This window comes from Tyto alba, unplaced genomic scaffold (assembly GCF_018691265.1).
Source record: "Tyto alba isolate M040663 unplaced genomic scaffold, T.alba_DEE_v4.0 Super-Scaffold_26, whole genome shotgun sequence".
In the NCBI taxonomy this organism is placed as follows: Eukaryota; Metazoa; Chordata; class Aves; order Strigiformes; family Tytonidae; genus Tyto; species Tyto alba.
Window position 1 is genome coordinate 7,896,237 of NW_024881300.1, and position 27,833 is coordinate 7,924,069.

Sequence of the window (27,833 nt, forward strand, 5' to 3'; positions counted from 1 at the left end):
GGCACCTACTCTGGGTGTTTCCCCACGTCTAAAACTCAAAGGAGGTAAATGCTGAATGAAGCAATTTCCTCTCCCAGCAAGGTAGGATTGACCTGTAGGATGCAAACCCGGACGGACTTTCCCTCCAGTGTCAGTATCTTAGAGCGCAAGAACCACCTCAAATACAGGAAATGTTGGTCCAGTATGAAAGTTACAGACTTCAGCTAAAAACTTGTGAAGCTCTTCTGTGTCCATCTGAGATCTGTATTTGCACAGTACAAAAGAAGATAACAGCTGTTTATACAAAGAATTTATTATATACACGTTTACCTACAAAATACATAGCAGTTAAAAATAATGGATGGGCAGAAGACTTACTGGAAAAATCACAGGAGACAATTCTTAATGTCTCCACTGACAAAGTTACATCCATAAACTGCCTTTAAAAGCCAGTCTACCTTGTAGTAGGAGTTACTGAAGTTGCAACAGCTTTGCAGTTTAGTCAATTAGAAGAGTTTGAAACAATTAAAAAGGCACCTTGAACAACTCTTAAAACTCTTTACAATTTTAGTTATTCAGCAGTTACACTTCATGCACATAACATCCACACCTTGTTTTTAACACTCTGAATAATAACTTTTGTTATTTTATTGTGGCACTCTTTATATTTGCTTCACCAAACCTGAAGTTAAACATTTGCCATACTAGTTTCATATTCAGATTATCGCAGCATAAAAATCCATTCAGAAGGGGCATGTGGACTTAAGATACAGTACCACCTTACAACTGGGAAGATACAGGCATATTTAAGACAATTTTTAAAATATTAAAATCTTAAAATAACAGTGGTGTGAGCCAGGTCAAACAAGGAGCTATGTGTGACCACAATGAAAGTGGCTGGTGCACCGTATATACAATTTGACAAATATGATCCTTGATATATTTGCGAAGCTCTGAAACAGTAAGACCAGTTTTCTGCAGCACAGACAGACAGTCTTTCTGCAAGCCTTTTGACCAGTTCCAAAAAGAGTGACCAAGGGACAAGGACAGCTGTAATGAGTAAGTGTGCTAATAAAACATCATGGGAATGCTAAGTGTTCCTTTCAATACTGTTCATGAGAACAAAAAAAAAAAAAAAAAAAAAATCCATACAGCAAATATTACTTCTTTTCCTGAACATTGGCATCGATCTGCTATTTACAATAGCTTCAAAGACACATAACACAAATGAGGTTTGATTTTCAAGTTCAACTTCTTAGCAGATTAACATACTTCATCTGTATGTTCTGTTCTAGCTGAAGTAAAAAAGTGACACTAATACTGAAAAAGAGGTAATCAGAAGTAGCAAAAGCACTGATAATATGATAACAAAGAATTTGGATAAATAGTCAAGAAAGTAATATTGCACACTTTCACTGTCAACTGTGTAAGACTTTCACTCCCAGGCAGTGACAACCAGTCCTATTTGTCTTTTTGCTGTCATACTACCTTAAAAAAGGGTCATTTTTGGTTTCCATGGCAGTGGAAAAAAACTGAAGACAGCCCTTATTGAACATGAGGCCTAGGTTTCAAAATGAGTTTTCCAGTCTGCAAAACAGAAAAAAAAGTTTAGACCTTTGAAGTTGAGTCCAACAATCACCCTTCAAGTTCAATTTTAGAAGCTAAGTTTAAAATGACCCACAGAACAATACTAAAGTATTCTACATTCCAGTTTTACAGACACACAGGATTTGTTAATGTGTGTAAAAGTGCTGTTCAGAAAAAAATCTGTGTGACTTTTCAAATTATTCACGTTTTTTGAAAAACAAGGCTTAGGCAATGAACCACTAACACTTACATCATCACAGGACATATTATATTCTGCCAAAACAGTCCGACATCGAGCTGCTATACTGTGTGGATTGTGTCAAGGAACACAGCTAACACTTGCACATGGAGTAAGTAAAAACTGAGAAAGCAGTATTAGCATAGGCTTCAATAACAGCAGTAACCACAACACTTTTAACTTGAAAAACATGGTCAAAGGATACATTGATGGTGCGACCACTCTTTTATGTATTCCAGCAAAGAACAAGCCTATTAGGGTAATACAGCTGATTGTGAAAAATGGGTGATTCCAAAGTGATGTGAAAAATGACACCTACAAAAGAAATCAGTTTCGTCCCACGATGTACTTTATAAAGCATATATAAAGTTGCTGCCTAGTTCACTTAATTTAAAAAGAAATACTGCTCCTAGACATTTCTAATTACTTGTGAACAATTCTTTAGATAAGCATTCAAGGTGTACTGCTTTGTTAGGCACTGTCCCAGGACATATTCCACAACAATTCCAGACAGCTTGAGATCTTAACTAAAAATTATCTCCCAGTTTAATGGGAGAAGCACCTTTAGCCTTTCAGTTTTCAAGATATTATACCACTTGACTGCAACACCAAGCTATGAAACAGACTACACTCTGATTAGTATGATCTTTACCTTTTGTGTCTCTGGGTCTATTAACCAGTTCCAAGCACCAGTTGCTGTGCAGACTGATACCACTATCAGAATCACTGATAAAGGAAAGAACAAGAGTCATTAACAGTATACCTCACTCATATTAAAAAGCATTTATTTTGCAGCAGCAGCTCTTAAGCATTTATTTCTTCTTCCACTTCTGAGGAAAGAAGAGCTTCTACTTGGAAGGCAGACATGAAAATAGGCAAAGAAACCTCTATTGTGTGAAGCTGTAAAGATTCTGTACAAGTTTTCTAGACAGGATAAGTAGGCACCAAAATCTAAATTCTGTCAAATAAAAACATCCTGACACTTTGAAGAAATTAAAGATTCTAAAATAACACATCTAGCACAAATATGAGTTGAAAGACTGGAGTAAAAGTTGTACCAAATGTTCATTATGCTATTTAAGCTTACGCAGTCTAGGCAACAGAAATGCATCACCATTAAATTGCAGAGAACTAAAGCTTCTATCCTGCTAGCTCTTCTGCATAAGAAAAGCCTGAGGCATTAGCACCAGCAGTTTCCCTGGCACATCTAAGTTGTGTTATGCTTCCCACCCCAATCAACACAATTACAAGCAAGCAAAGCTGACATTGAGAAAAAAAAACACAAAATTTAAACAGGAGGCAGAAGGCATGTTAGCTTTAGCACATGATGATTAACAAAAACCTCCAGAATGGTTTAGAAAGAATAATCAGTTAACTGCAAATGGATAATGCTAGATACATATTAGAGTAACACAAGATACCAGACTGATTTTAAGAGAAGAGACTATGAAAGGTTGGGTAACAGGGGTTGATGGAAAAAGAAAACAACAAACACAAGGGTAGAGAAAGCTCATATTCTATTGCACACTCATAAAGCCTTGCAACTTTCTCTGGACATTTGGCAGTTCTGAGTGTTTTCCGTGGAGCCTGAAGTTCTGGATGCAAATAGTCTTTTACTGGCGAGGGAAAAGACAACAAAAAACAACACAAAAGAACACCCAGAGTTACCAGCCTTTAGGACCATAGGACAGAACCTGAAAACAAACCCCAGGTATTCATGAAATACTACTTTCAGCTCTGTAAGGCCACTTTGACTTACTGACATTACAAAATTATAAAGAAAATTAAAAAGTAACCCTAACAAGTTACATTTTCAAAACAAAGTTGGAAAAAGGGAATCTATCAAAAGCTTAGAGCTTCTTCTCCATAGAAATACTTTTTTTCCTAGGATAAGAGGAGGAAAAGTTAACATTGGGTTAAATACCCCATTATAATTAAAGTAAAAACTCCCTATTTTACATAGATTACAAAACGGGCCAAACAAGCAGTTAGGAAAAAAGTTTGCTAGTGAACACAACATTAGTTATGCAAACCTCATTTAAATATGCTTAGAAGTCTCCAGTACTTTTTTTTTTTGTTAATTGTATCTGACAGTAAAGAGCAATTCTGGAAGTTAAATGTACTACAGCAGGTGCATACAAGGTATACAGATATACTTACACATATCTGCTAGCTACCCAATTGCTCTGAAACAAGGAGGTTTGGGGTAGTAGTTGCTTTGGGGTTGGTTGTGTTTTGAGGTGGGGTGGGTTTTTTGTTGTTTTTGTTTTTTAAGTAGTCATTCCTCCCATTTCTTCATTTGAAATTAGCCTCTTGGCCTCTTCGGACAAAAGACGGTATTTTATATGTTCTAAAAAACATCTGTATTCTTTGAGTACAGAAACTCGGCAGAATCTTAGAACAAAAGAGCAGTCCATTTCCACCATGGACTACTGATCCCAAAGTTGGCAGCATATCTGGGGTATTTTTTGACTTCTCCCTCCTTCAAACTGTCCCGTTATAACAGAGACAAGGACATGTTCTGCTGCTAAGGCATACTGCTGTAACTTTTTCACCTTCAATTTTGTAAGGACTAGCTCACCCAATCGTGTTTAGTTCAAGTAACTATGGTGACTGTCTGGGAAGTCTGAGCCTTCAAAACAAAACAAACCACAAAAATCCAAACCAAAACAGAAACAAATAAAACAACTTACTGTCCCAACTACTTCCAGAATAATTCAGCCTTGAGCCAATTCAATCTTGACCTCATTTTTTTAACTCTGGTTAAAGTGTTAGTTTGGGATCTTGTATTATCTTGTTGAAGAGTGTTTGAACGTATACCATGGAAATTGTAAAGAGAGTTTAGAGCACAGATTTTTGTTTGCGCAAACATAAATCAAAGATACACACTAGTAAATCTAAAAAGTTTGAAAGAATCCCATTTATCCCTTGGAACATCAAACTTACTTCTCCAACGTCCTGTAGCTGGTTGCAAACATGCAATATATTCAGTAAGTCTTCTTTCAAAAGCTTTGAGATCTGGGGAGGATGTATATCAAGCATAATTAGATCTTCATCTATTTAGTCAAATTTTAGTACAAAAGATAAAAGGAATTCTCTTTTCCTCTGTACACACCCATTTCTTAAACAGGCAGATGAAACCAATGCAATGATCATTTAGACGTAATAAAAGAACAGTCGAAGTAGCTTCAGGCAACTTTAGCTAAAAAGTACAATGATGGAGTCATACTAAATGCAAGAAACACTCCCACTTATGGAAAATAAAATTGATATAGTTAAGAAACCAGAGTATTTTAGACATCTTTCAAAATACTGAGAGTTAGATTTAGTATAGCTTAAATAACCCCTCCACACAGAAGAAAAATATCACATTTTGGAGTATTAATCACATGAGGAAAACATTTAAGTTCTTTTATCTATATAATGGTAATTAAAAAAAGTTTGCCATCTGCCAGCTGTTCAAGGGATTATTTGTAGCAGCATGGCTTTGATGACTTTTTGTACAAACTTCTAGTGACATACGTACACACACACATACACATAAAATCCCACAACAAACACTAGCCCAACGATCTCATTTTAATTATTTTTCTTTAAATAGATCTTTATTCTTATTGCCATCATTCTCCCATGTTTTTTTCCCACTGTTAAATGCCATACAGCATTTCAAGTTCATAGTCCTAATTTGTTTTTTTAAAAAAATATATATCTTAGCCAACAACCTAATGCTTGTCTACAGGCAGCTGTTTCACCTGAAGTCATGTTAGATTTAAGCTTCTGTTCAACAAGGTCAGTATTTGACAACATTCCAGTCAAAGCCAGAATTCTACCTGGAGTCAAGTTTTTATGAGCATAAACTTAACTTTCAGGTGAAGTGTTTCAGTTAGCATCACTCTGGAATTTTTTTCCTTCAGCTTGCAACTATGGCTAAATTATTTACCATAATAAAGCAGTTAGCAAAATGAGAATAAATATACTTATTACGATCATTACTAATGCAGTTTTTCAAACTGTAAATTTACTCTTAAGTGATTTGCAGGTGAATTGACGGAAGAAAAGATTATAGCATCTTGACTTCGGCCACAGAACTGCTAACTAGTCTTAATTACTGCCAACAGACCAGTAGTTATGAGGGGAAGCTAAGCCACTGACAGCCATTAAAGCTAATTAACTGCTCCCAGACTAACACAAACCCCTACAACTAGTCACTGAAGTAAGGGGGTAATATGAGGCATCACATGAAAACCTGCTATTTGAGAAGTAGCACCCTGTGGACATAAAATCAAGCTATTGATAACAAAATTCTTGAGAGAACACTCATATAATGTAGATGGCATTAAAATTAAAACAGTGAAAAAACATCTTAGAAAATAGGAACTTTAAATTTTAACTTGGTTTTGAATATCCATGTTCTAAGAACCCTGAGTATCACTTTGGCACCTGGCAGCTGTAACTAGCAAGGCACAGTTCTTAGATCCCTACAGCTTGTACAGACATAGTAACAAAGCCGTGACAATGCTGGACTATCATTTTTTGTTAACATGTCTACCTCTAGTAGCTACTACAAAACACCTGCTAAATCTGAGACACTGATGCATTTCAAAAATCTCTACCAGTCATATTTTTGGTCACTAAAAACTCCTTTCAGGGATTTGACATCCTGTAAACCATAACTTCAAAGAACATGCAAGCTCAGCAATTAATGTTTTCAGACAAGGTCTATTATAAATAGACCTCTCTATTTGAGGTCACGTTCTTCAAGTGGAAGAGGAGCCCTGGCACAGCGTAACGCCCAGTGTGCTAGATGGGCCCCAAAGCTCTAAGAAATGCGTTTCACGTAAAAACCCGTGAGGGGAGAAGTAGGTACCGCAGCATATGTGGATTTTAAGAAGTTAAAAACCAAGGAGCCCTGTCGAGAAAGAGCACCGAAAGGGAAAGTCCCCCGGGCAGCTCTCCCCACCCCAGGGGAGGAAGGCGGCTGGCGCACCCAACACACCGAGCCCCTCAGCACGGGCCTTCCCTACGGCAGGGCGGCCGCAGAGCAAGAGCGGCCCACCCGCAAGCCCCGGGAAGCGGAGGCGGCCCGGGACACGCCGCCGCAGCTCGCCCGTGGGCCGAGGAGGAGCGGGGCGGAGAGGGCGCCGGGGCCGCCCTGACGGCGGCGCCGCGGCCGGGGCCCGCTCCGGAGGGACGAGGCAGCGCGCTGGGGCAGCCCGGGCGCGGAGCCGGAGGTTCCCTGCGCGCCGAACAGGCAGCTCGGGGCTGGCGGCCGGCCGGCGCACTCACCCTCAGCCTGGTCCAGGGAGTTCATGACTGACGGGCAGGCGGGCGCAGGGCGCCAGCCGTGCCCCTCACCACCAGCCAACCAGCCAGCCCCACCCCCGCAACAACGCCGCGCCCGACTGGCTAGCCGCCCGCTCGCCACGCCTCCCTCAGCAAGCGCGGCTCGCATTGGGCATGGAGAGGGAGGGGGCGTGGCTCGGGACATTTGAGGGCGGCGGTGGTGGCAGGGAGCGGTGGGGGGGCCTGCCCGTGGGATGGCCGCCCGTGAGGACGCTTTGGGGTTTTTTTTGCGGAGTCCCGGCCCTCCTTGGGGCGTAAAGCCTAGGAGCGCTTGGCCCTGCCCGAGGTGGTTTGCCCCGAGTGTGGGGCCGCTGCCTCTGGCGGGAGAAGGGGTGTGAGGTGCCTCCGTGCCTCGTCCCCTTCCAGCTTTATTTAGGAGCAGGTTTCTCTGAGGCGGCAGCGGGTCCCGGCTGGGCGGGGAGCGGTGTGACACCGGGCGGGGGAGGCGGGGGCTGCGCTGCCCCAGCGGGTCCTGCTCGTCCCGGCTGTGTTTCGGGGGTGGTGACATCCGAAATGGTGTCTAAAAACAGTGCTTAATGGCTGGCGGTTTTTATAGATTGTAATCGGCCCATTAGGTGTACAGATATCAGACATCGTGATGCCGTGGCCCTTGCTGCTGTCCCGTTAGGATGCAGAGGTAACCAAACTGTTATTTTTCTGAAACGAAAGCTTCCCAAGTTACTGAGTAACTTGACTAGTGAGCTCTCCAGGGACCAAGACTTTGCGCTGCCATCTGTTTTCAGCTAACCGATGTTGGAGGCTGGCTTGGTAGTTTGTGGTCCAGTAAGAGTTTCGTGTTGCTGTGCTCGGAGAGCAGTTACTGAGAACTGAGTGTTCTCGCGAGTGGGATGTGGTATCGTTTCTCTCTCTCGTGGAGCGTGGGCTGGGCATTACCTGTGTACAAAGACTTTCTTAAAGGGAATTTGGAAGGTTGTGAAAACATGATTTGTAGTCGTTTTGCTTTCATTGCTTTTAAGTGAAATTACAAAAAAATGTGCTTAAGTTTTAAGTTACAGTTGCTTTGGTGATGACTCACTGAATGTAGATGGTGGCATAATATTTTCTCCAGAGTATTTATGAGTTGAGCTTACTATAGTTTTGCCTAACTAGTTTAAGCTAACTTTAGCTGTGTGAAAATCAACAGAAAGACTCCCACTGGTGGTGGTTGGAATTCAATTAGCCACATGGAAAGGCTGAGCACCTCGGAGGTGTTATTTCTGGCTGTTGGTAAAGACTATAGCAGATATTAGTACTAGAATATTTCACAGAATCAGAAGACTTGGATCTTTTATTCTTTTATACTATTATTCTTGTATTCTTTTATACTATTACTCTTGTATTCTTTTTTACTACAGCTGTACTCTTGCAGTTCGTAGAACCTTATATTAATCAGACACCATGAAGTTAGAGGCTGCCTTGAAAAATGTGCATAGACCAGGGAGACTTCTAGCATCCTGAAAGTATCAGAAAGTTGTAATTTGCCTTGGACTATATATACTTCTGTAAGCTTGTTGGTGTGCAGATCTTCTGATCTCTTTTATCTTTTTCTAGGTACTAGGTACACTTCTGAACAGATGCAGATATCTTAAAGCTGTTTTTTATTCAAACTTTCATGATTTGTGACACTGAAAAGCTGAACCTACACCAGGAAAAAAAATCCAGAAGCAATAGCCACTGATATACTTAAGTAAATTAGAATTCTTTTATTGTTATGTAAAACTTCTTGAGCAGTTCAAAATGCTTTTATTTCCCCGATTTTTTCTTTTCCCAAGTAGCTTTTACTGTCTTCTGTACAATTCTGTTGACTAGACACTAGCTAAGGTAGATAAGACAGTGTAAGTGTCATCACAGTACAACTATGACTTGAATAAAAGGTTTCTTAGGGTTAGTGCCTCTGTTAATAATCCTTGGTATCTTTTTTTCTGCAAACACTTGTGAAGCTTTAAAGTTAACAGCTTAAGCAAAAGGGCTTAGTGTACATTTGGATTGGTTAACAATGCAGATGTGATTGGAGGAAATGCACTTTGTTAGCTTAGAATAATATCTCAAGTATCTCTGAGGTGCAAGGCGTGCATCTTTCAGAGTTGAGCATCTTTGGTATCTATTTCTGGTTCTCACAGCTGTACTTGGAGCATAATGTGTGAGCAGCTGTTAGCAGCATCTGCTATCAGAGATAATTAGGATGGGTCACTTGTTTCTTAGTTTGATTGCATTTCCACCCTTCTCCTGCATGTTTTTGTCTACATAATCACTTCTGCTCATTTTCCTCTAAACAATCCCTCCCTCTTGAGGCAACATGTTACTTCAGGGATACTATGTTGATGTTTAAGGCTGTTAAAAATTTGATCTTTCTGAATTTACTAATCCTGTGTTTTTATAAATATGTTTATTGTAGTAACTACCTCCCAATCTTGAAGAGTATTATCCTAACTTGTGTTTAGTGATATGAGGATAGCTTTTACATGCTTTATAATCCTTTTCTAAGTAGGTTTTTGAAGCTTCAAATCTTATCAAGAAACTCCTTTTTTTTCTTCATTCCATCTCATTTTTTCCTGAAATGTTATCTATCCTCAGAATTACTGGGGTTTCTCTGTAAGGAGATCCATATTCAGGACTTGATTTAGACTAAAAAATTCTGATTGGAAATTTTTTCTCTGCATTACATTTTTTTTTTTTTTGTAGCAGGCCTATGGAGAATATTTCAAAGTTTATCCTGGAAGATAATATTTATCAAAATGCGACATCTTCTGTAGAAAAGATAAAGCCTTTTTTGATATCTGAGCAAAATCCACAGTATCATCCCTACACAATGTGTGCATAGTGGAGAAATACACATTTGGTGTGTGTCTTGATGTAATAGAGGATTTGTGTTCGTTTCTTAGAATTGTAATATGAAGCATGTTCTGTCAAATTGAATATGGTAGGTTATGGCTTGAGATGCTAAATATGGTTTGAATTTTGATAAAGCTAATTTGTCTTATTCTTTTTCTGCAACTGGAGTGAGGTTTCTACGTACTTTTAGGTAGTTAGAACAGGGGTAGTAAGACTCGCCCTCTTATTCCTTATAGCACTTCAGAAGGCAGGCTGCTTGTATCCAAGATAACACATGTTTTAGTTAATTGTTCCTCTTAACACGTTTTAGGGTTGCCTAAAATTATGTTGTGGAAGTTCTGTGTTCTAATTATCACGCTGTTTTATTAATCTGTGGTGACTGTTCTTTGCTGTTTGCCTTCAATATTATTTAATCTCCAAACTTTTTTGACTTTCAGCCCTGGCACAGATCTGGGTAGACTCCATATCTTCTGAAGTGAGTAATATGTAACAGAAATGTTGCTGTGAAGCAGTTTATGGAAACAGTGAATGTTTGGATGTTAGGCTTAGAATATCAAATTAAAGGAAACTCCTGTGGCAACTTTTTGTTCACTTTGTGTCACGTTTTTGTATTGGGATAGCTTTCTTGTTCCATCTTGAATTGTGTGTATTCAACTTCTCCAGTCCCTCGTCCTTCCCATTTAATTCACAAGTAGTGTCTTCTCAGCCTTGCCTCTTATTCCTCAAGCTTTCCCACACTTCATATTTGATTCTTCTAAAAAGCTGACAGGGAAGAGATGTGTTCATCTGCCTTTTCCTTGTTTTGAGAGGAGTACCTTAGTTCTTCAAATGTCTTTCCCCGTATGATGATATTGAGCGACAAAGCTGTTTTCTTTTATTGACTTCCAGCTTTGAAGTTATGTGTTTGCTACAAGGGTATTTTATTTGGAAATCTTAAATTTACGACAAAGATATTACATTATAATAATAAAGGCTCATAGGAAAACCAAACTGCTATTAACAATGTAGAGAAGTCAAGACTGAAAGCTGAACTTGTTTCCTTCCTTCTGGATATAGCTGTGGCATATCCGCACTGTGGGTAGACAGACCTTGAGAGGTAGAGAGGCCACTGTTCCTGTCTGCCTGGTCATTCCCCCCAGGTATGTCCCCCTCTCCCTCCCTGGCTGGCAGCTGCTGTGCGTGGTGTACCCCGAAGGCGTCCGTGCTGCTGTAGGATGGGTTGTGGTGCAGTGACAGCTACATTCATAGGGCTGGCAGCTTCCTGAAAGTTGGCGTCTGGTCGCTTGCTTGAACTCTTCTGCTCAGTCTACTTTGTGCTAGACATGGGAGTAGGAAGTTTGTTGGCTTTTGAAATGATGAGCCATATAATACCTTCTCTTGCCAGGATATGCTGTATTTCTTACTGGTTTCAACCATGTTTTGGGGCATTTTCTTGTCCAGCCTGAGATCCTATTCACAGTAGCTGCTTTGAGGGTTGTTGGCATTCGGCTGTCTGCTCGTCCTCTACTGTTAATGTTTGATACTACTGTTGCAAAACAATGATCCCTTCCAAGCATAAGTGCATTTTTATTAAAAACAAACAAAATAACCACAAAAACACAAGTCTGGTTATGGGTTTTTTCCTCTCACATTGCTTCATTGTGTACCTGCTTCCAAAAGAGCATATTCTGAAAGAACATGACAGTGCCTCTGTTAAGTGAACTTTCCTTGCTCTTCTCTCAGTAGTATTGCAGTTATACCACAGAATTGGGCGATAATTTCTCTTGAGATTTTTGGTTAATCATCTTTTGAGGAAAAACACAATGTTTCTAGATAAAATATAGAAGCAAAACGGATACTTTAATTGTTTGTGGTCAGTTAGGTTATCAGTACCTTTAAAAAAAGCCAAAAACAAACAAAACACACACCCCTACAGCTATCACATGTATGTTTGCATTAATACATGCATTAGACAATTTCCTCTGTAGTGCCCTCTGTATGTCTGTTGCCCTAGAACATAGGATCTTTGGGAAGTGCAGCAGTTAATAAATAGAACACAACATATCCCAGCTCTGTTTTGGAGAATCCTTATAACCACTGCAATAGAAATATAAAGAAGAAAAAAAAAAAAAAAAAAAAAAAAAAACAAAACACAAACACACCACCACCCTCCCCCAAAACTGACTTTCCTAACAAAGCTGTATTCATTAAAGATGTCTTTTTGTACAGGGTGAGGTAAGCAAGTATGTGCGAGTTTGTCTTACGGCAAGCTCACATGGTGAGTTCAGGATATAACTTCTCAGTAAGGTCTGTCTTCAATACTGTAATGCTTAATTTAGAATGTCTAATTGATGTACAAATGCCATATCATTATGGGAAGGAAATAAATGAAATAAGTCGCTTTAGAGCCTGTAGGTTGCTGATGCTTAACAAAGGCTCTTCCTGCCGTAAACTGTTCAGTTCCTCTTTACTCAAGGGAAAATGGATGAAGCAAAAACTTTAGAAGGATCTTGTATAAGCAGAAATCTTGGCTCAAAAGGTGCCCCTGTGCTTTCAAATTTTTGCGATGACTGTTGTGATGTCAGTGTACTTTTTTAGGCTTTATTTAAACAATGTCAGGAGGAACTGACTGAGCTCCTGGGTAGCGTATTGTTAGGCAAACCCAAATAAGGAAACACGACCTTTTCACATCACCTTAGAGCTTGTTAAAGAAAGAGTAATATTACATCACTGTTTGATAGGATACTATTTAAAAAACAAATATAGTATGAAAATCTATTAAATGTGTTTATCATTGTTTAACACTTTGGATTATTCTAAGTTTTAAAAGACTTTTCTGGTAACATATACCTAACCTCATATTCTTATCTCATTTAGGTATAAATCCTTACAAATCATGTTAGAAGAGTTATTCTTCCCAAGATAATTATTCAAAGGATTTTGAAGATCTGAATAGGTAAGAAACTTTCAGTAGCGTAGATAGATATTCAAGGCTTTGAACATCCTATGTGTTTAACAGAAAAATATTTGTATCTTACAGCAGCAATATACATTAATTTTAGTAGTAATCTGGTCATATGAGTAGATAAAATATCGAAGGAAAATATGCCTTAAAGCCTACCACGTTCTAGATTCTGCTCTTTGAGATTGAATTCCAAAGCACTCTTACAGGTACCTGGTTACTGAGTTTGTGGAAAAAGAGTGGATGTTCTTGTAGTTATTTGAATCAACAACTTCTATGGTATACAGGCTTAATTCTAGATAATAATTTTTTGAAAAGTTTGTTGTCCCATGTTATGCTTTGTTTCAACAGCAACCAGGGCTTTTCTTCTGTTTTTCAGAATGCATATGTACATATATTACTTGTTCTGGCATCATCCTGCAATTTTGGGGGATTTTATAATTAGTTACCTCTTTTCCTAAATAATTTTTTTCTTTCTATTAGTGGTAAGAGAAACTTACTCCTCCACTAGAGACTACATTTAGCTCTATAGATAATGATGAGTGTACAATCAAATTAAAAATAAGCTTGAAAAAGTTCTCGAGTGTTAACATCTTCTAACTCAGGTCAAGCTATGGTTAAGTAACCATTATGTTATTAATTTGTTATTAATACATTTTAGAATACCAGGAAGTGATTTAAAAGAATGAGATGCATAGCTTGAGAGGAATGTCACTGTACTGAGGACAAAACTAACTTACATTTGGCCTAATTTTAGCGGATTGGCCTTCTATTTGCAACTTGATCTCCTACCTGTGATATAAAGTATTTTTCTTTTGGTTTTGTTTTTTTTTTTTTTATATCTCTAAATGGATTTTCTTGGTTTTAAGTATAAGAATTAACCATATAAAATGAAATACCTGTCCATTTTTGTGACTGTTACAAATAGTTACAACAAATAACCATCAATTACTGCTGATTATTTTCCAATCTGTAGAATAAGAATAAAAATACATAGATATAAAAAATAGGAATATAAAGTAAGGCTTTATTTCACCCATTCTGTTTTGTCTGTTTAGCAAAGATCTTGCAAGTGTTTACAATCCAAAGTAGGAGAGTGGTTTTCAAAATAGGATACTTAAGAGCAAAAGGATCTTACCAAGATATTTATTCTTTTTAGCAATTTAATTGGTTAGTCCACAGATGTCTGTAAGTGGTATGCTGGAGTAACCTCTCTTGCTAAACTATGTTTTCTAGAAGTGCAACTAATGATTTTGCCAGTTGTTTTAAATATTCTCATTTTGATTAAGTCTTTGAATTTGTAAGCTAGAAGTTTCAATGCTGAAGAAAGTAGTCTTCTAAAGAAGACTATTTAAAATCCAGTATTAAAACATTGTGCCAGGCTAATGTGCCTTTTATCCTTCTAAGAAAGCACAAAATAGTTTTCAAAATAATTTATTAGTCTTGTCTATATTTAAGGAAAGGATGCTATATATCCCCATGAAATATGGAGAACTTCTGTGGTGGGATAACTGTAGATGCTGTGAGGAACAGAAAATGCAGAATAGCAAGAAAAGCAAGTAGCTGCTAATGCAAAATGAGCTTGTATGAGTTTTAGGAACAGTCTTCTGCATCATTTCAGTCTTAGTGAAACATACACATTCAATTAGCAGCATTCCCTTACACTCAGTATTTTGAAAATTGATATGTGTGATTAATTTAACTTCCCCCGTAAGCATGGAAGAAAAATATTTTGCATGAACTGGCCTTTTATTTTAACTTGGAGAAGAGTGCATTCAAATCAAGTTTTCTCCTTGGCTTTGAAGAGTTTTTGGGCAGCAATATGAGCATTTGACAGGGAAAGAAGATTAATATAAGATACCAGTACTCCTAAAAAGGTAAGAATAGTAACTAGCTCCTATTCCTTTTTACAGCATGCACTTTTCTATAGTTGACAGACAAGTTCATAATACCTGTCAGTGTCCCTTCCAGGTCTAGTGGTGGTAGCCTTAAATCATTATAGAAAAATCGTAACTGGTTATCTTCAGGAGGTGCACTCTTTGGATCTGGGATACATGTTGAAGCTTGAATTTCTGAATGATGCTCACAGAACTTGTGGTGTAAATTATTGAATAAGCATGTTTCTGCTTTGTGGCCTCTGAAAGCTGATAGATTAATTCTTAGTGTAGCAAAAAGCTGTTGTGGTCAATAGGACAGGGTACCATGTCCCAGGGAAAGTTGGCAGGTATATCCAGGTATAGCAGCGCACTTGGGAACATGAGTTGCATTTGAATCTGTGGATGCAATCCAGCAAATTTATAAAATGTGGGAGTATGGCAGGAGATTGCATTACAGATTACACTAGGATTAGGTGAAAAAGATCTCTGGCCTGGTTTTCTACTGCAGCACTTTTTGTATCACCAGGGGTTTCTTGGGTTCCCAGTAGACTGAGTAGATATTTATCACGGGCCGTTATACTGGAACTTCAGGGAAGGCAGATACTTTAAGAATTCATGTTCCTGTGGTGGAAGAGAAAAATGTTTTGACAATGACACCCATATTTGCTTGCATTAGGTGTATGGGGAGATCTAACTCATAAAAGGGGTTGGGATAATAGAAAGAAACTGAGTAGGAATGCGAGAAACAAATTTAATTCCTGCTAGAACTCAATGGCAAAAATATGTAGGTGCTTCCCTTCAGGGTAGAGAAGAATATTTATGAAAGTTCTCTGTCACTATCTAAAGAAGTTGTTAATCCCAAGTTATCTAGGACAAGTTTATGAATTGTGTGTATGTTGTAGAATGTGGGAAGATCTGTGTGAGGAATAATTGCTAATTGAGTTTCAGGGTCGCTTATGGATTTACCTGTACCCAGTCTGTGAGTTCTTACAAGAAGGTACAACAGGGATATTGCTTGATTCACTACCTGTTTTTTTGTACAGGCAAGCTGGTGAGCAATAGGGGTGTGAACATATAATGCTCAGCTCAGGAGAGGAGAATGAATGCTTACCCACCAAACTCACGTAGGGATTTTCAGATCAAAAAAAATTAGAAGGTGGCTAGATGTTGGAGAGAGGCAAGCAAGCTCAATTCTGATGTGTGTCCAGTGTGAATATTTTTTCAACATGGCTCTTAAAGTATTTAGGAAAGGTGTTCTGTAACAGAGCTGAAAAAATGTTCCAGTTTAGCTCCCAGTGTCTGGCTGTAGCAAAATAAAGAAGTCTGGTGGCTTTTCCTAGTCTCTTACTGCCTTCCCTTGGAGTGAGATTTGAGTCCCTGCATCAAAATGGAAGAAAAGTCAAGAGAGAATTGGACAAAAATAATCCTCTGTGGGTTGGAATAGATGAATGGGCTGTTCTCAGTAGATTAATTTGAAGAAGTATGTGGCCAAGTTAAACCATGTTTCTTATGTCTTCTTGCATGTCTGTAACAAATTTCCTCAGGGAAAAAGAAAAGGGAAAGAAAACCCTTGCTTCAAAGAACTATTTTTATAATTTTTGACAGTATTGTTAAATGGTAAAGTAGTGAAGACTTGGCGATGTTCTAATATAGTTTTGCAGTCTGTGCTGCTGCTTAATTGATTTTTTTCACTTGGTTGCAGATGACGGCACCAGGGATGACTGTAGAGAGAAGCTGTAACTGCAGTTTTACCAACAGATGCAGAATGAATGAGATACCTTCTGACTGTCATTGTTGCCATCAGCAAGTAGAAAAAGTGGGTTTCTATTAAGATTTTTTTATTCTGAGATAATTACATAAGTGTAACCCGATTCAGAAATGTGACCCTGCAAATATGTAGATAATGTTTGAAGATCATGTCTATTTAATGTTTCTGGATCTCCTTAATATTTCTAGTTAGTCCTAAAATGTCTTATCTCCCAGGCTTTGGAGTATGACAGCCATGAGGGATCTGTTTAGGTTACTTAAAATGACTTTAGAACTAAGTCTGATTTTAATCCAATCATAATTTCTCTTCTCTGTTTTAAAGGTCACCTTGCAGCATTTGGTTGGATTTTGCAGTCTCTTTATCTAGACATACTAAAAGTAGTTTCAGATACTATTTTTGCCCGAGTAATCTTTGCAGGTTTTGATGCATGTCAGATACCTTTCTAATTTGAAAGATTGCTTTCACTGTTGCCAACAGAAGGAAAAAATGGAAGTTGGTTGTATAAAAAGGACTTTCAAGTGCACAGAACTTTATTTTGTCTAGTCTCTAGTTCTTAGTACTTGAAGCAAAACTAGAAGAACTTTGGAAAAATGAATTCAGAGTAACCTTCTGTTAAACAGAAGAGAAACTTCTATCACAAGTGTGTCTAATCCTGGAAAAGTTAGTTTTCATTATGTTGCTGTTCATCTTCTGGAGGTGAGCTGGGTCAACTTGAATACGAAGATCTTAACCACTCAAATACACCCAATTCATTCTTCATGTAAGAGGGCTATCTAGAGGACAGGATATCTAAACTGTAGCACCTTTGAATTCCTTATTCCTGCTTTGATGTTTGAACTTTCATTTCTCTTCCTCCCTGTAGCAAAGTGTTTTATACCAAGTGGGTGTACTACAGTATATGGAAAAAAGCCATAGTTCTTCCTTGACTGTCTACTGTCCCACTGGTAATTTCAGGATTAGTGTTGGCAAACTTTTTTTGTCGGTGAAACAAATGGAGCTTGTGACTTCCATATCTCTCTATAGCGTTATCAATAAGAAACGTGATCTTCCAAGTCTACAAGACTAAAATCAAGATATCAGTAAAATTCTTAAAGGATCATGTTTAGCATCTATCCACAGAACATAGGGATCACTACTCTCAATTTTTGCGCCTCTATCTTCAGTATTTTGAAAAAAAAGGCTACTAACAAAATTACACTAATGTCAGAGTAATAGTTCATAACAGACTATATTCCTTTCAGTTGAATATTCCCCAGTATACTGGGATGGTGAGAGAATCAAATGCTAAATATAAATAATTTCAATAATTTGTATATTTCACTCTCAAATCCAGCACTAAAATATGATCAAGCAGGAATCACTAAAAAAAACCCTTCCTTTTATGTTATTACAGCTTCCTACTGTATTTTGACAAATAATTTCAAATTCCTGTGGGTTAAAATAGACATCACAATTACACTTCCTACAATATCAGGAAGTATCTGTTCAATGAGCACACTATTTTGTGGGTGTGGTTTTTTTTACACCTCAACACTGGAGTTGATACTTGTGGCTTCTGGTGCATACAAGATGGCATCAATAGCACAGCAGTGAGAAACAACGACAGACTTTTATTTGTATATAACCAACTTCAGGGGAATATGTTCGAGTTGTAAGGAATCAGTTAAAAAGCCTGGTCTTGTGGCAGAAATAATACACCTTACATAAGTCTGACCTCACACATGTACACCAAGAAGTTAAAAATGGGTTTGTGTTCTTGAACAGCCCAATGAAGCGCTTTCCTCTTGCACTGTAATTGTTCTTCATTATTCTATCAGAAGAAAGTTTAGCTTGTGACATCTCACTTAAAATAGTCCCCATTCAGATCTGCAGTTTAAATTTCTTTCAACCCATTAGAATTTTCAACACTGATTCCTGGATAACAGAACTTGACCTAGTTAAAATAAGACAGCTTTGAAATAGTTCACTGAATTAATTTCTAATAATTCATAATACATAGAGTGAATAAATATCTGTCCAGGGTTGTTACTTAAATGGCATAACATGCATGCAACAAACTACCACATGCAATAGTTAATGATGGGAAATTATATAGAAATTGCTTAATTAAAATTTCACTTTCTTGCATTGATTATTTGAAAATGACTCAAAATCCTTCTTAAACTTTTTATCTGTGTTTGTTTCAGAAATTTATTGTAAATTTACAAATTTCACATGTTTTTTTATATCAAGAACACAGTGGTAAAAAGGCAGCTTCTCCTGGAGGGAAAGTAACTGCCCTGTTCTCCAGTTAAGTAAAAAATACTCTGGAATTAAGGAAAAAAAAAAAAAAAAAAGCCTGTACTAATCCTATTTCAGGTATAGGTGTTTGTGAAAGTCTTTGTATGGAATTGGGAATCTTTATCTCAGTTTAGCTTTAGATCATGATTGACCAATAATGTTTTGACAGTGGGAAGGAGAAATTACAACTTCTTATTTATATTTCAAATGAAGGTCATATACTGGTGCTAAATCAAAACTAACCTCTGCAGCTCCTGGAAGTCTCTATCAATACTGAACTGAAGGTTTTAAAAATCTCACTCAGTTACGTTGCACGGACTTAACAGCTATATTTTTCTTTTCTTTTGTAAATGTGTGAAGTAGATGAAAACACAAGCTTGATAAAGCCAGCTATCTCTTCTCTGTAGTATATCATAACATGCCTCTGGAGGATGCACTGGCTCTTGTAGTTGAAGCTTTTGGGAATATATTTGCTGAGTGTGAGCAACAGGAGTGTACCAGGGTTTTACACAAGGCAGCTGGTAAGGTAGATGACTGCCTAGCACAGGAGCTCTGAGGTGTACACTGTGCCTCTGGGCATTAGACATAGTTCTGTTAAGCGCAGGGAAATGCTTGGATTAGGTGGGCATGAACTCAGTAAGTGACTATGCAAAGACCAGAAAAGATATGATTGAAGGTATTAATGTTTTTTTCCCACTGAAATACCACTTTAAGCATCTTTTAAATCCGATGTAAATAAGCATTGGTACTTTCCACATAAATAATCTGTAAATAAATGTTAGGCACTAGAGAGCAAAAGTTTGTGTATAAAGTGCCAGTGTGTGTCTTAATGGGCATGTGCATCAGGAAGCAGGGTGCATATATTCTTCACAAAACTAGATACATTATAAGGACATATACACAAATTCCCTAATGGGCAATTGATCTCTCACAGGTCATGGTTGCAAAGTGAGTATTTGATCACCTGCTAATGCTGTTGAGTGTTACATTATATTTATGTATTGAGTTTTAATAGTGCTGTACGCATAAATGCATTTAGGTTAGTGATATCCATCAGTCCATTAAGCAGAATGCAACTCTTCGTTTCAGAGTTCAGTAATTTAATGGTGTATAAACTTATTTTAATTGAAGTTTAAAATCCAGCAGAATATCTCTAAAAGGGAAAAAAAAAAGCCACACATGTAAATTATAGACTTGGAATATCTGTGTCATTTTGATCTTAAGAGCTACTCTACAGAAAATTATCGCATCCCCTTTTATAAGGGAATAGTGAGATTCTTGCAGGCTTCTGCTTGTGTTCTTAATGTCTTCTGAAGAATTGCCTACCACTTTTGTTCATTTAGACTAAGCCTTCTTGAACAGATTGATCTTTCAACTGAAGTTGGAGATGCAATGTCTCGTGAGGATGCAAGGCTATGTACAAGCACTGCCACCCATACCTTAAGTAAACTTCCACCTCTGCTGCTGCCCAAGCAGGGTTGCTTTCTCCAGCCTGTCAACTTTCCTCAGGTTAAACCTTCATTTGGGTGGTACTGCCAGGTGTTGTTCTTCCAATGCTGTGTCAGTTCTGTATTTCAAAGTAATTCATTCTGTTTTCATGACCAACTTGATCACTTGTCATAGTACATTTACTCAATAAAAGTAGAACAAAACATAGTAGAAACTACGTGAACTGCAATCAAGTAGATGGGTGGGATGTGGGAAAATCTGAACTTGCAAATATTTGGCAGTGATCAAATAATAGTTGAAAGACTGGAACTCAGCTATGCTATTTTCAGAGCAAACTTTATGTGAAAGAATAGGAGAGTAGGGGAGTATACTATTCTTTATCTAAAAATGAATTCGTTCTAACGTTATAAAAGCATAAGAATATAAAGCTTATCTTTCATGTCCTTAGTCTGAAATCAGATTCAACTACCGTCCTTACATCTGTTTGAAGTTGGTATGGGTTGAGGTGAACACCTGGCTATTTTAGAAAGGCTTTTTTTTCTCCTCTGTTGTGAACTTTTCCCATTCTACAAAGCTTTCTTTTTTAGTTATCAAGTTGGTTGCAATTCTTTTGAGTTACTGAAGCTCATTGAAAACCAAAAGGGCAGCAGAAACGGTGAGGGCGGTTCAGGTTTTAGAGTGTGGTGCTTTGTTGTAAATTAAATGCTGCTTTAATGATTGAAATAAATAGGAAAGTCAGCAAAAAATATTGACAACTGCTTAATTGGATTATTTTCTTTTATTAAATGGTAGTGTGAAAAGACACCAGATGTACACTCTTCATAGCTATTGATGTTAGTGCTGAGTTTGATTCCTTGGAATGAATACTAGTTGCAAACTGTATGAAAACTAGTGACCTGCATTATGGTCATGGATTAAATCCTTGCTTAAAACCGGCCTCAGATGACATCTAGTATGTTTGTCATGACAAAATCACTCAGAAATAAAATCTGGCTTCAACTTTCCATATCAATTGTACTTCGTTTGTCAGTTTGTGTTTTGACTTGCGTGTGCAGGTTAACATTGATATCAGGGAATTTTACTTTGTAGTGTGCTCCTGCTAAGATTAGTGACACTGCAGGTCAGTGTGCTCTGTTGTTAAATATGTACAGGAAGGTTATACTTGTAGCTCAGTGGTTGTACATCTTTTAAAGTAGGGCACTATGAATGATAAAGGCATTTGTATCTGTTGGTATGTGGAGTCACTGCTTTGTCTGCAGTGCTTTCAGATAGGTAACTGGCATTTCTTAAGCCTGATGTTTTCAGACCCTCACAGAGTCCTGTTTTCAGTTTGTTTTAAAACAGTTGACAATAAAAACCAAAAACCATTTCCAACTGTCAGATGCAAAGGATAATATTCCTCCTTTTAACACCTGCCAAAGGATTTGGACTTCTGGGATATTCTTGACATCAACCTGCAGAATGGCCACTGCTTGGAGGGACACCTGGCCTTTTGCCAATGCCAGGTTGTGGTTTAAGCCCAGCTGGCAACTATGTACCATGTGGCTGCTTGCTTACTTCTCCCCCGGTGCGATGAGGAGGAGAATTGGAAGAAAAAGGTGAAAACTTGTGGGTTGAGAGAAGGACAGGTTAATAGGACAACACAAGGAGAGAAGAAATAACAGTAATATTAATAAAAAAAATATAAGGAGTGATGCACAGTGCAATTGCTCACCACCTGGAACCCAGCGCTCAGCTTGTTCCCAAGCCATGATCCCAGGTTCCCCAGTTATATACTGAGCATGATGTCATATGGTATCACATAACCCCCTTGGCTAGTGTGGGTCCACTGTCTTGGCTGTGTCCCTTCCTAACTTCCTGTGAAAATTAACTCTATCCCAGCTGAATCCAGGACACAGATGAGAGTGACAAAGCTCTGTAGCTGTTTGGTTTAATAACAGTAAGTAATTTCTGGTTAAAATCTTTGCAGTGCTGTCAACCATACACCTATTATAGTTGGAGAACTTTATTTCATTTAATTAATTAAAACAATGGCCATCTTTCTTCAAGCCAGTCTCAGCCTGAAGGATACTGTTTCTACATTGAAATAATTAGATACTGCTTTCTAGAGCATACAAGTCCAGTGGGTTTCTTTGGCTTTTTCATGATAGCCAGGGTACTTACTACATAGATGCCTGTATGGTTGTTACTGTTGTCATCCAAGCAAAATGAAATGTTATTCACAGTAGAAATACAATACTTTATAACTACAGTATTTAGAATTTAAAATAGGTAGAAAAAATTATTAGATATTGCTGTATATGTAAAATAAAAATAATGCATACTTCCTGATTTAAATACTTTTTTTTTTTGTTGGGAAAGGCAAAGAAGGACTGATTTCTAAGACAGCTGAAGAAACAAATGAAAGCTAAATGGGAAATAAGTAATTTTCTTATATCACCACTTGAGTTTAAAGTTCTCATTTTAAACTCTTCCAGAATGGAAAAAAAATATTTTTCTGAATCGCTGTAGTTCAAATGACTCTCAGTGAAAAGGTAGATCGCAGTCAGTTTAAATGAAGTAATTAAAGACTCTAAGCAGTCATGTGCCCTGCTTGCAGGGTTGCTGACCATGAGAGGGAAATACCTTCTGGGCTGTGGAAAGGCTAGCTAGCTTTTCTGTAGGGCTATGCCTTTGTTTTTGTAGACATGTGGGGAAAGGAAAATGAGTCCATTAAAACAATTTTCTCCCGTAATTTAAGGGGGAGGTTGACCCATAGTGACCATCTCTCACAGGTAATGGTTTCTGGTAATCTAGCTACAATGCCTGTCACAGCTGCTCTCTGTACTTGTGAGCTTCTTGGTGTTAATCAATAATTTGACTGTTGCATGAGAACAGAGTCTTCAGAACAGCCATGGTCACAAGGGTGCGGAGAGGAGGGAAGGGGCTTAGAGTTAGCTCGAGCTTGTACTCCATAGAGAGTCAGTGCTTGGAGAGGAGCAGACAAGTGATGTTTCATATTTGATTTGATTTGCAAGGCAAGGTGATTGCTGCTTTCAGTGTATTTTTCAGCCTATTTAAGGAGTGAAGGTTTTCCTCCTTGGTAGGAGTTACATAACCAAGCATGATGGTTAAATGTGTGAATAATTTGCCATTCCTGTATTTTACAGACATATAAAATATATTATAAAAAATATACTGATGTGCTTCTCTAGTTGTGAAATTGAAGTGGATGTTTTTACTGCTTATTAGTCATGCAATGCTATGGGGTTGTCTGAGAGTGCGCAGTAGCTGTTAGCTGACATAATCTGAAAGGTGTTATCAGAACTATAAAAGATTATTAGAGGAATTGTGGGTTTTTTTCAAAGCTTTTCCTCTTGGCATGGGTTGATTCTTTTAAGGTTATAAAGAAGAGAACTTTTCTGTGTTCACTGTAGATAGAATAAGAAGTAATTGGTTTTATTTGTAATAAAGATTTACCTTGGATACAAGGAAGAAGTGTGTGGGCAGAGATGAGAATTGGTGAGATATGCACCCATCAGTGGTAATGAGTATGTATGACTGCATCAAACATTAGGACAGGACATACCTTTTCATTTTAACAGTGTTCTGCAGCACAGTATCAGCTGGAGTAGTATGTTAGCTTTGCAGTTGGCCCTCGCCTGAAACCTCACTCAGGTATGCAGGATACTTAAAAGGAATAGGATATTGGACTATATTTTGCATTGAAGTGAGAAGTTGATGTTAGATTATCTATTTGAAGACATGAAACAATCAAAAGCTTGTAGCAAATCATTAGGCTTGATAGTACAGTAAAATGAAACAAGATGGCAATTAGCCTTTCACTGATGGAAGAGGGGAATAGATTTTTAGATATAAGTAGATGTGGGGAGGGTGACCGGCTACAGAAACTACAACTTTCTTACAATATATATTGTATTTTGCCACAGCTATTCATGTCAAACCAGTACATCACCGATGGGGAGCATGACTAAGAAGACAGTGCTGGCAATAGTGGAAGTCCTGTAACCACGTGTGCATTGTACCTTCTGTCATACTCCAGCCTGTGAGAACTTCTGAAAAATTTGAGAAGGCTTTTCTGTTAAAACAAATGTTCATGAATATCAGTGTTGTACTTTTGTAATTTTAAGTTAAAAGCTGCTAAACAGTCGCAAAATAAAGTTACTTTTTTTTATATACAGTTGTCACCAATTTCACTTTGTGCTTAAACTTCATCTGACTATTCAAGTCAGAATGAGCAGGTCCAGTCAGACCTGACTTTCTGTGCATGTTGGATGGGATGGGTGGAATTTCTCTAAATTCATGGAAAGTCCATCGGTTGTTTTTACATTTTGATGAAGGTAAAAGGACTGACTAAAAGGACAACAACAGAATTGTTGGTGTTACTTGCTCACCTAGTAACTGACAGCATTCAAACAGTTTTATATTGATCTCTTGAATATTCAATTTGCTTGGAATTGGGGGCTTTTGTATTTTGAACTGGTTTTACTTACATTATAACTTGAAGCTATAACAGTGGAAAAATCAAGGAAAATATTGAGATAGTTGTAGTTAGAAAAGCAATCAAGTCAATTTATGTGAAGAACCACCTTAATCTATGGTTACATACAAGCCAATCAAATACCAGATTTATATATTTTTAACAGCCATTCTACTGAAATATCAGGTATACTTGGATTTAGTACATGCAAAATAAATGGTAGACGCTTTGCAAAAATAATTAATATCAAGAATAAATTACTGCTTATAGATTGAACATAAAGGAACAATGCCAAAAGCACTAGTTCAAAACTTCCTGTGGATTTCTCCACCTTCTGAAAGAGACAATTATTTTCATAGAGAAAATAGTTTAGAAGTATATGAAGCACATGTTATTGAAAGCAACTTCTGTAACACATTAAATACATCATAGATACTACTTACAACCATAATAGGCACAGTACTTTTTCAGAAATGAGTAAAATTTTTAAATGACTGCAGTGTCTTCAAAAATGGGGAGTAGTTTTATTTTATATATTTCTGGTGTGTATGGTAACTGCTTTTCATAATTGTAGGGGAAAATTTCTGCTGGTAGTAAATAGCAAAGAACTAACATGTATGCTTATCGGTAATTCTTTTTGTTCGTCTTGCAAGTTAGGCTGTCTCATGTTTTCACTGGATTGTGTGGTAGAGCACTTTGTCTAGAACATTACATGGTGACTTCAATATTATGTTTTTCTGATAGTGCTTGCTTGATTTGCTCTCATAACTCATGTCAGCTGAGTTTTCATTATTGAATTTGTTCATTCTACAAATTAAATAATTTCATAAATTTAATTTCACCAAGAAACAATACCAAGTATAGATCTTAATTGATCAAAATTTCCCTGTAGTGCAAACTCTGGAAAATAGTTCTGTGCTTAAGAACCAAGTGGTGTCTTTCTGCAAGACCTGCCTACTTATTTTTATCTTGCAGCTTTTTTCATTCACTTATTGCATTAGCTAAAACCATTAGGAACTAACTGTCAGCCCAATAGTATAACTTATTATTTTTCAAGTCTCCCTCTAATATCTGTTTTTTAAAATGTAGGTATGACTTCTGTGGTAAGTGGTAGTCTAATGATAGTGGCCTCTTTGGATAGCTAGCTAGTCCTCAATGATTGCAGTCCATCTAACTCCTACCTATGCATTTATTTGGCTGTTGATACCACAATGTCTGAGGGCTGCATGCACTTATAAATTATCCTGCCGGTGTCCATGTGAGATAGGAGATTGCATAGGCTTTCCCAGGGGGACCTGGAAGCGTGTTTCAGAGCCCGGAATTGAACTAATTCTCTTGAGCCCCACAGTAGGTCCTTAATCACAAAATCATTCCCCACTTCCCCCAAAGGGATTTAATGTAATAACTTGTATCATTTAAGGGTTTCTCTCTTTTAACACTTGAAGTTGAGGTTTTGAGGTGAACTTGGAGTTACCTGTCATGGCATAAAAATCTCTCTTTTCAAAGGCTGGGAGTGGGAAGTTGCTGGGCTGCTCTGGCACGTGCAGGGATTGATCAGGTCCTGCTGACCCCACAGTGGGCTCCAACAATGAGTGGAGAGCTGGCACCTTGTGCACATAAACCTTAATCCCTCTGTGTCATGGGGAAGGTGCTAAAATTAAGTATTCTAAGGGAATAAACAGTGAAAGAAGTATGTATCTGCACTGTAAAGATCAGAAGTTAGGTGTGTAAAAGAAATGAAAAGGGGTGTTATGTTGCCATTTTAGGAGTCAGCTTGAGCCTCTGACTTCACATGTGAAAAGGAAATTTAAGGGAGCTAACCAAGGAAAAAACAGTTTACACCTGCATTTGGATACAAATGGGGCGTTTCTGTGGATGTTTACTTTCCAAGAGAAATAGGTTTAAGTTAGTAGCCTTACTGGTGTGAAATTAGAGAAAAATAAAACCTAGAAGTTCTAAACTCAGCATGCCTGCGCACAAAGGAAATCATGTTTGAAACTTCACTCATTTAAATATAACAAAAACCCCATCCAAACCAAAACAAGCAACAACAAAAATAAGCACTTGTGAAACACAAAAACCCAAACCCAAGCCTTGTAGAATGTTGTTCACTAAATGAGTTGTAGACTTTGAATTTATTTTTCTGAGGAAAATTCTGAGCTGCTTAGAGGAGTTTAGGTACTTCTTTCATTGTCCTGCTATTTGCAGACTTTTGGAAATGGTCTTAAACTTCATTACAGACAAATAAAAATACTTATTTATCCTTCAGAGAGGTGTTTGGTTGAGGTGTGCTCAATTTTAAATTGGTTAAAAAGGCCAGTGGCCCTTAACAAACATTCACAATACCGGGGAGCATGCGAGAACAGTGTGATGTGCAGCCCCATACAGGTGAGTAAAGGAAAAAAAAAAAAAGGTAAACAGAACTTCGAACAGGTAAATATTGAAGTCCTACTTCATTGTAAAATGGCTGATACTGCTTCTCTTATGGAAGAAGCGGCCTGGTCGTTTCAGTGTGGCGCCGGGAGCCGGCCGATCTGTCCGTCACGGAGCCGAAGCGGTGTCCCGGGCCTGGGGGCTGCCCGCCCCACAGGGCAGCCGGGAGCGCGGCCTCTCCTCGGGCCTGGGAGTACGGGCGCTGGTTGTAGAAAGCAGAGGAGAGATTTGCTGCTCATTTTTAGTCACCTGTGAGTTTCTAGAGCTCGCTCGGTTCTCCTCAGAGCTACCGGTTGTGCATGGAGCGTGGGGCTGTGTGAAATAGCTGGTGGCTGCGGCCCAGGGTGGAGGAGACTGAAGCTTTACCAGCTCTCTGTCTCCTGATCTTCCAAACTTCGTATTACACCTGAGGATAGGAATAAATAAAAAGTGCGGCTGGCGTCAGAGGCCCACAGGAGGCATGTTGTGGACACCAAATCACTCTCAGTGCATCCTTTGATCAGTCTGCAGTTTATTTTCTGAACTGCTTAGTTGTGCAGTAGTCACTTGAGGCCTACATTGCATTTTACAAAGAAGAAAATGTATCAGATGAGATTTTAACTAGAAACCTGCTTCAGTGATCAAGT

At 38.0% G+C, this 27,833-nt stretch overlaps 1 protein-coding gene and 1 long non-coding RNA gene across 5 annotated transcripts; one reads left to right on the plus strand and one right to left on the minus strand.

Moving 5' to 3' along the window:
- Positions 1-274: 274 nt before the first annotated feature.
- CNEP1R1 (CTD nuclear envelope phosphatase 1 regulatory subunit 1) lies at positions 275-7,193 on the minus strand. Its single transcript, XM_032997924.2, has 6 exons — positions 7,091-7,193; positions 4,751-4,822; positions 2,457-2,530; positions 2,010-2,119; positions 1,817-1,871; positions 275-1,566 (listed from the first exon to the last, which is right to left on the minus strand). Exons 1-6 carry the CDS (start codon positions 7,113-7,115, stop codon positions 1,525-1,527), a joined length of 378 nt encoding a protein of 125 aa, XP_032853815.2. The 5' UTR covers positions 7,116-7,193; the 3' UTR covers positions 275-1,524.
- Positions 7,194-7,313: 120 nt separating this feature from the next.
- On the plus strand, positions 7,314-24,453 carry LOC116962768. Of its 4 annotated transcripts, XR_004407793.2 has the most exons (6): positions 7,314-7,784; positions 9,830-10,067; positions 10,417-10,454; positions 12,836-12,914; positions 16,500-16,613; positions 24,224-24,453. It is a non-coding gene; the product is annotated as an uncharacterized LOC116962768 (long non-coding RNA). The 4 variants fall into 4 exon arrangements; XR_004407786.2 differs by lacking the exon at positions 9,830-10,067; XR_004407794.2 differs by lacking the exons at positions 7,314-7,784; positions 9,830-10,067; positions 10,417-10,454 and adding exons at positions 11,036-11,118; positions 12,188-12,236.
- The last annotated feature ends 3,380 nt before the right edge of the window (positions 24,454-27,833 follow it).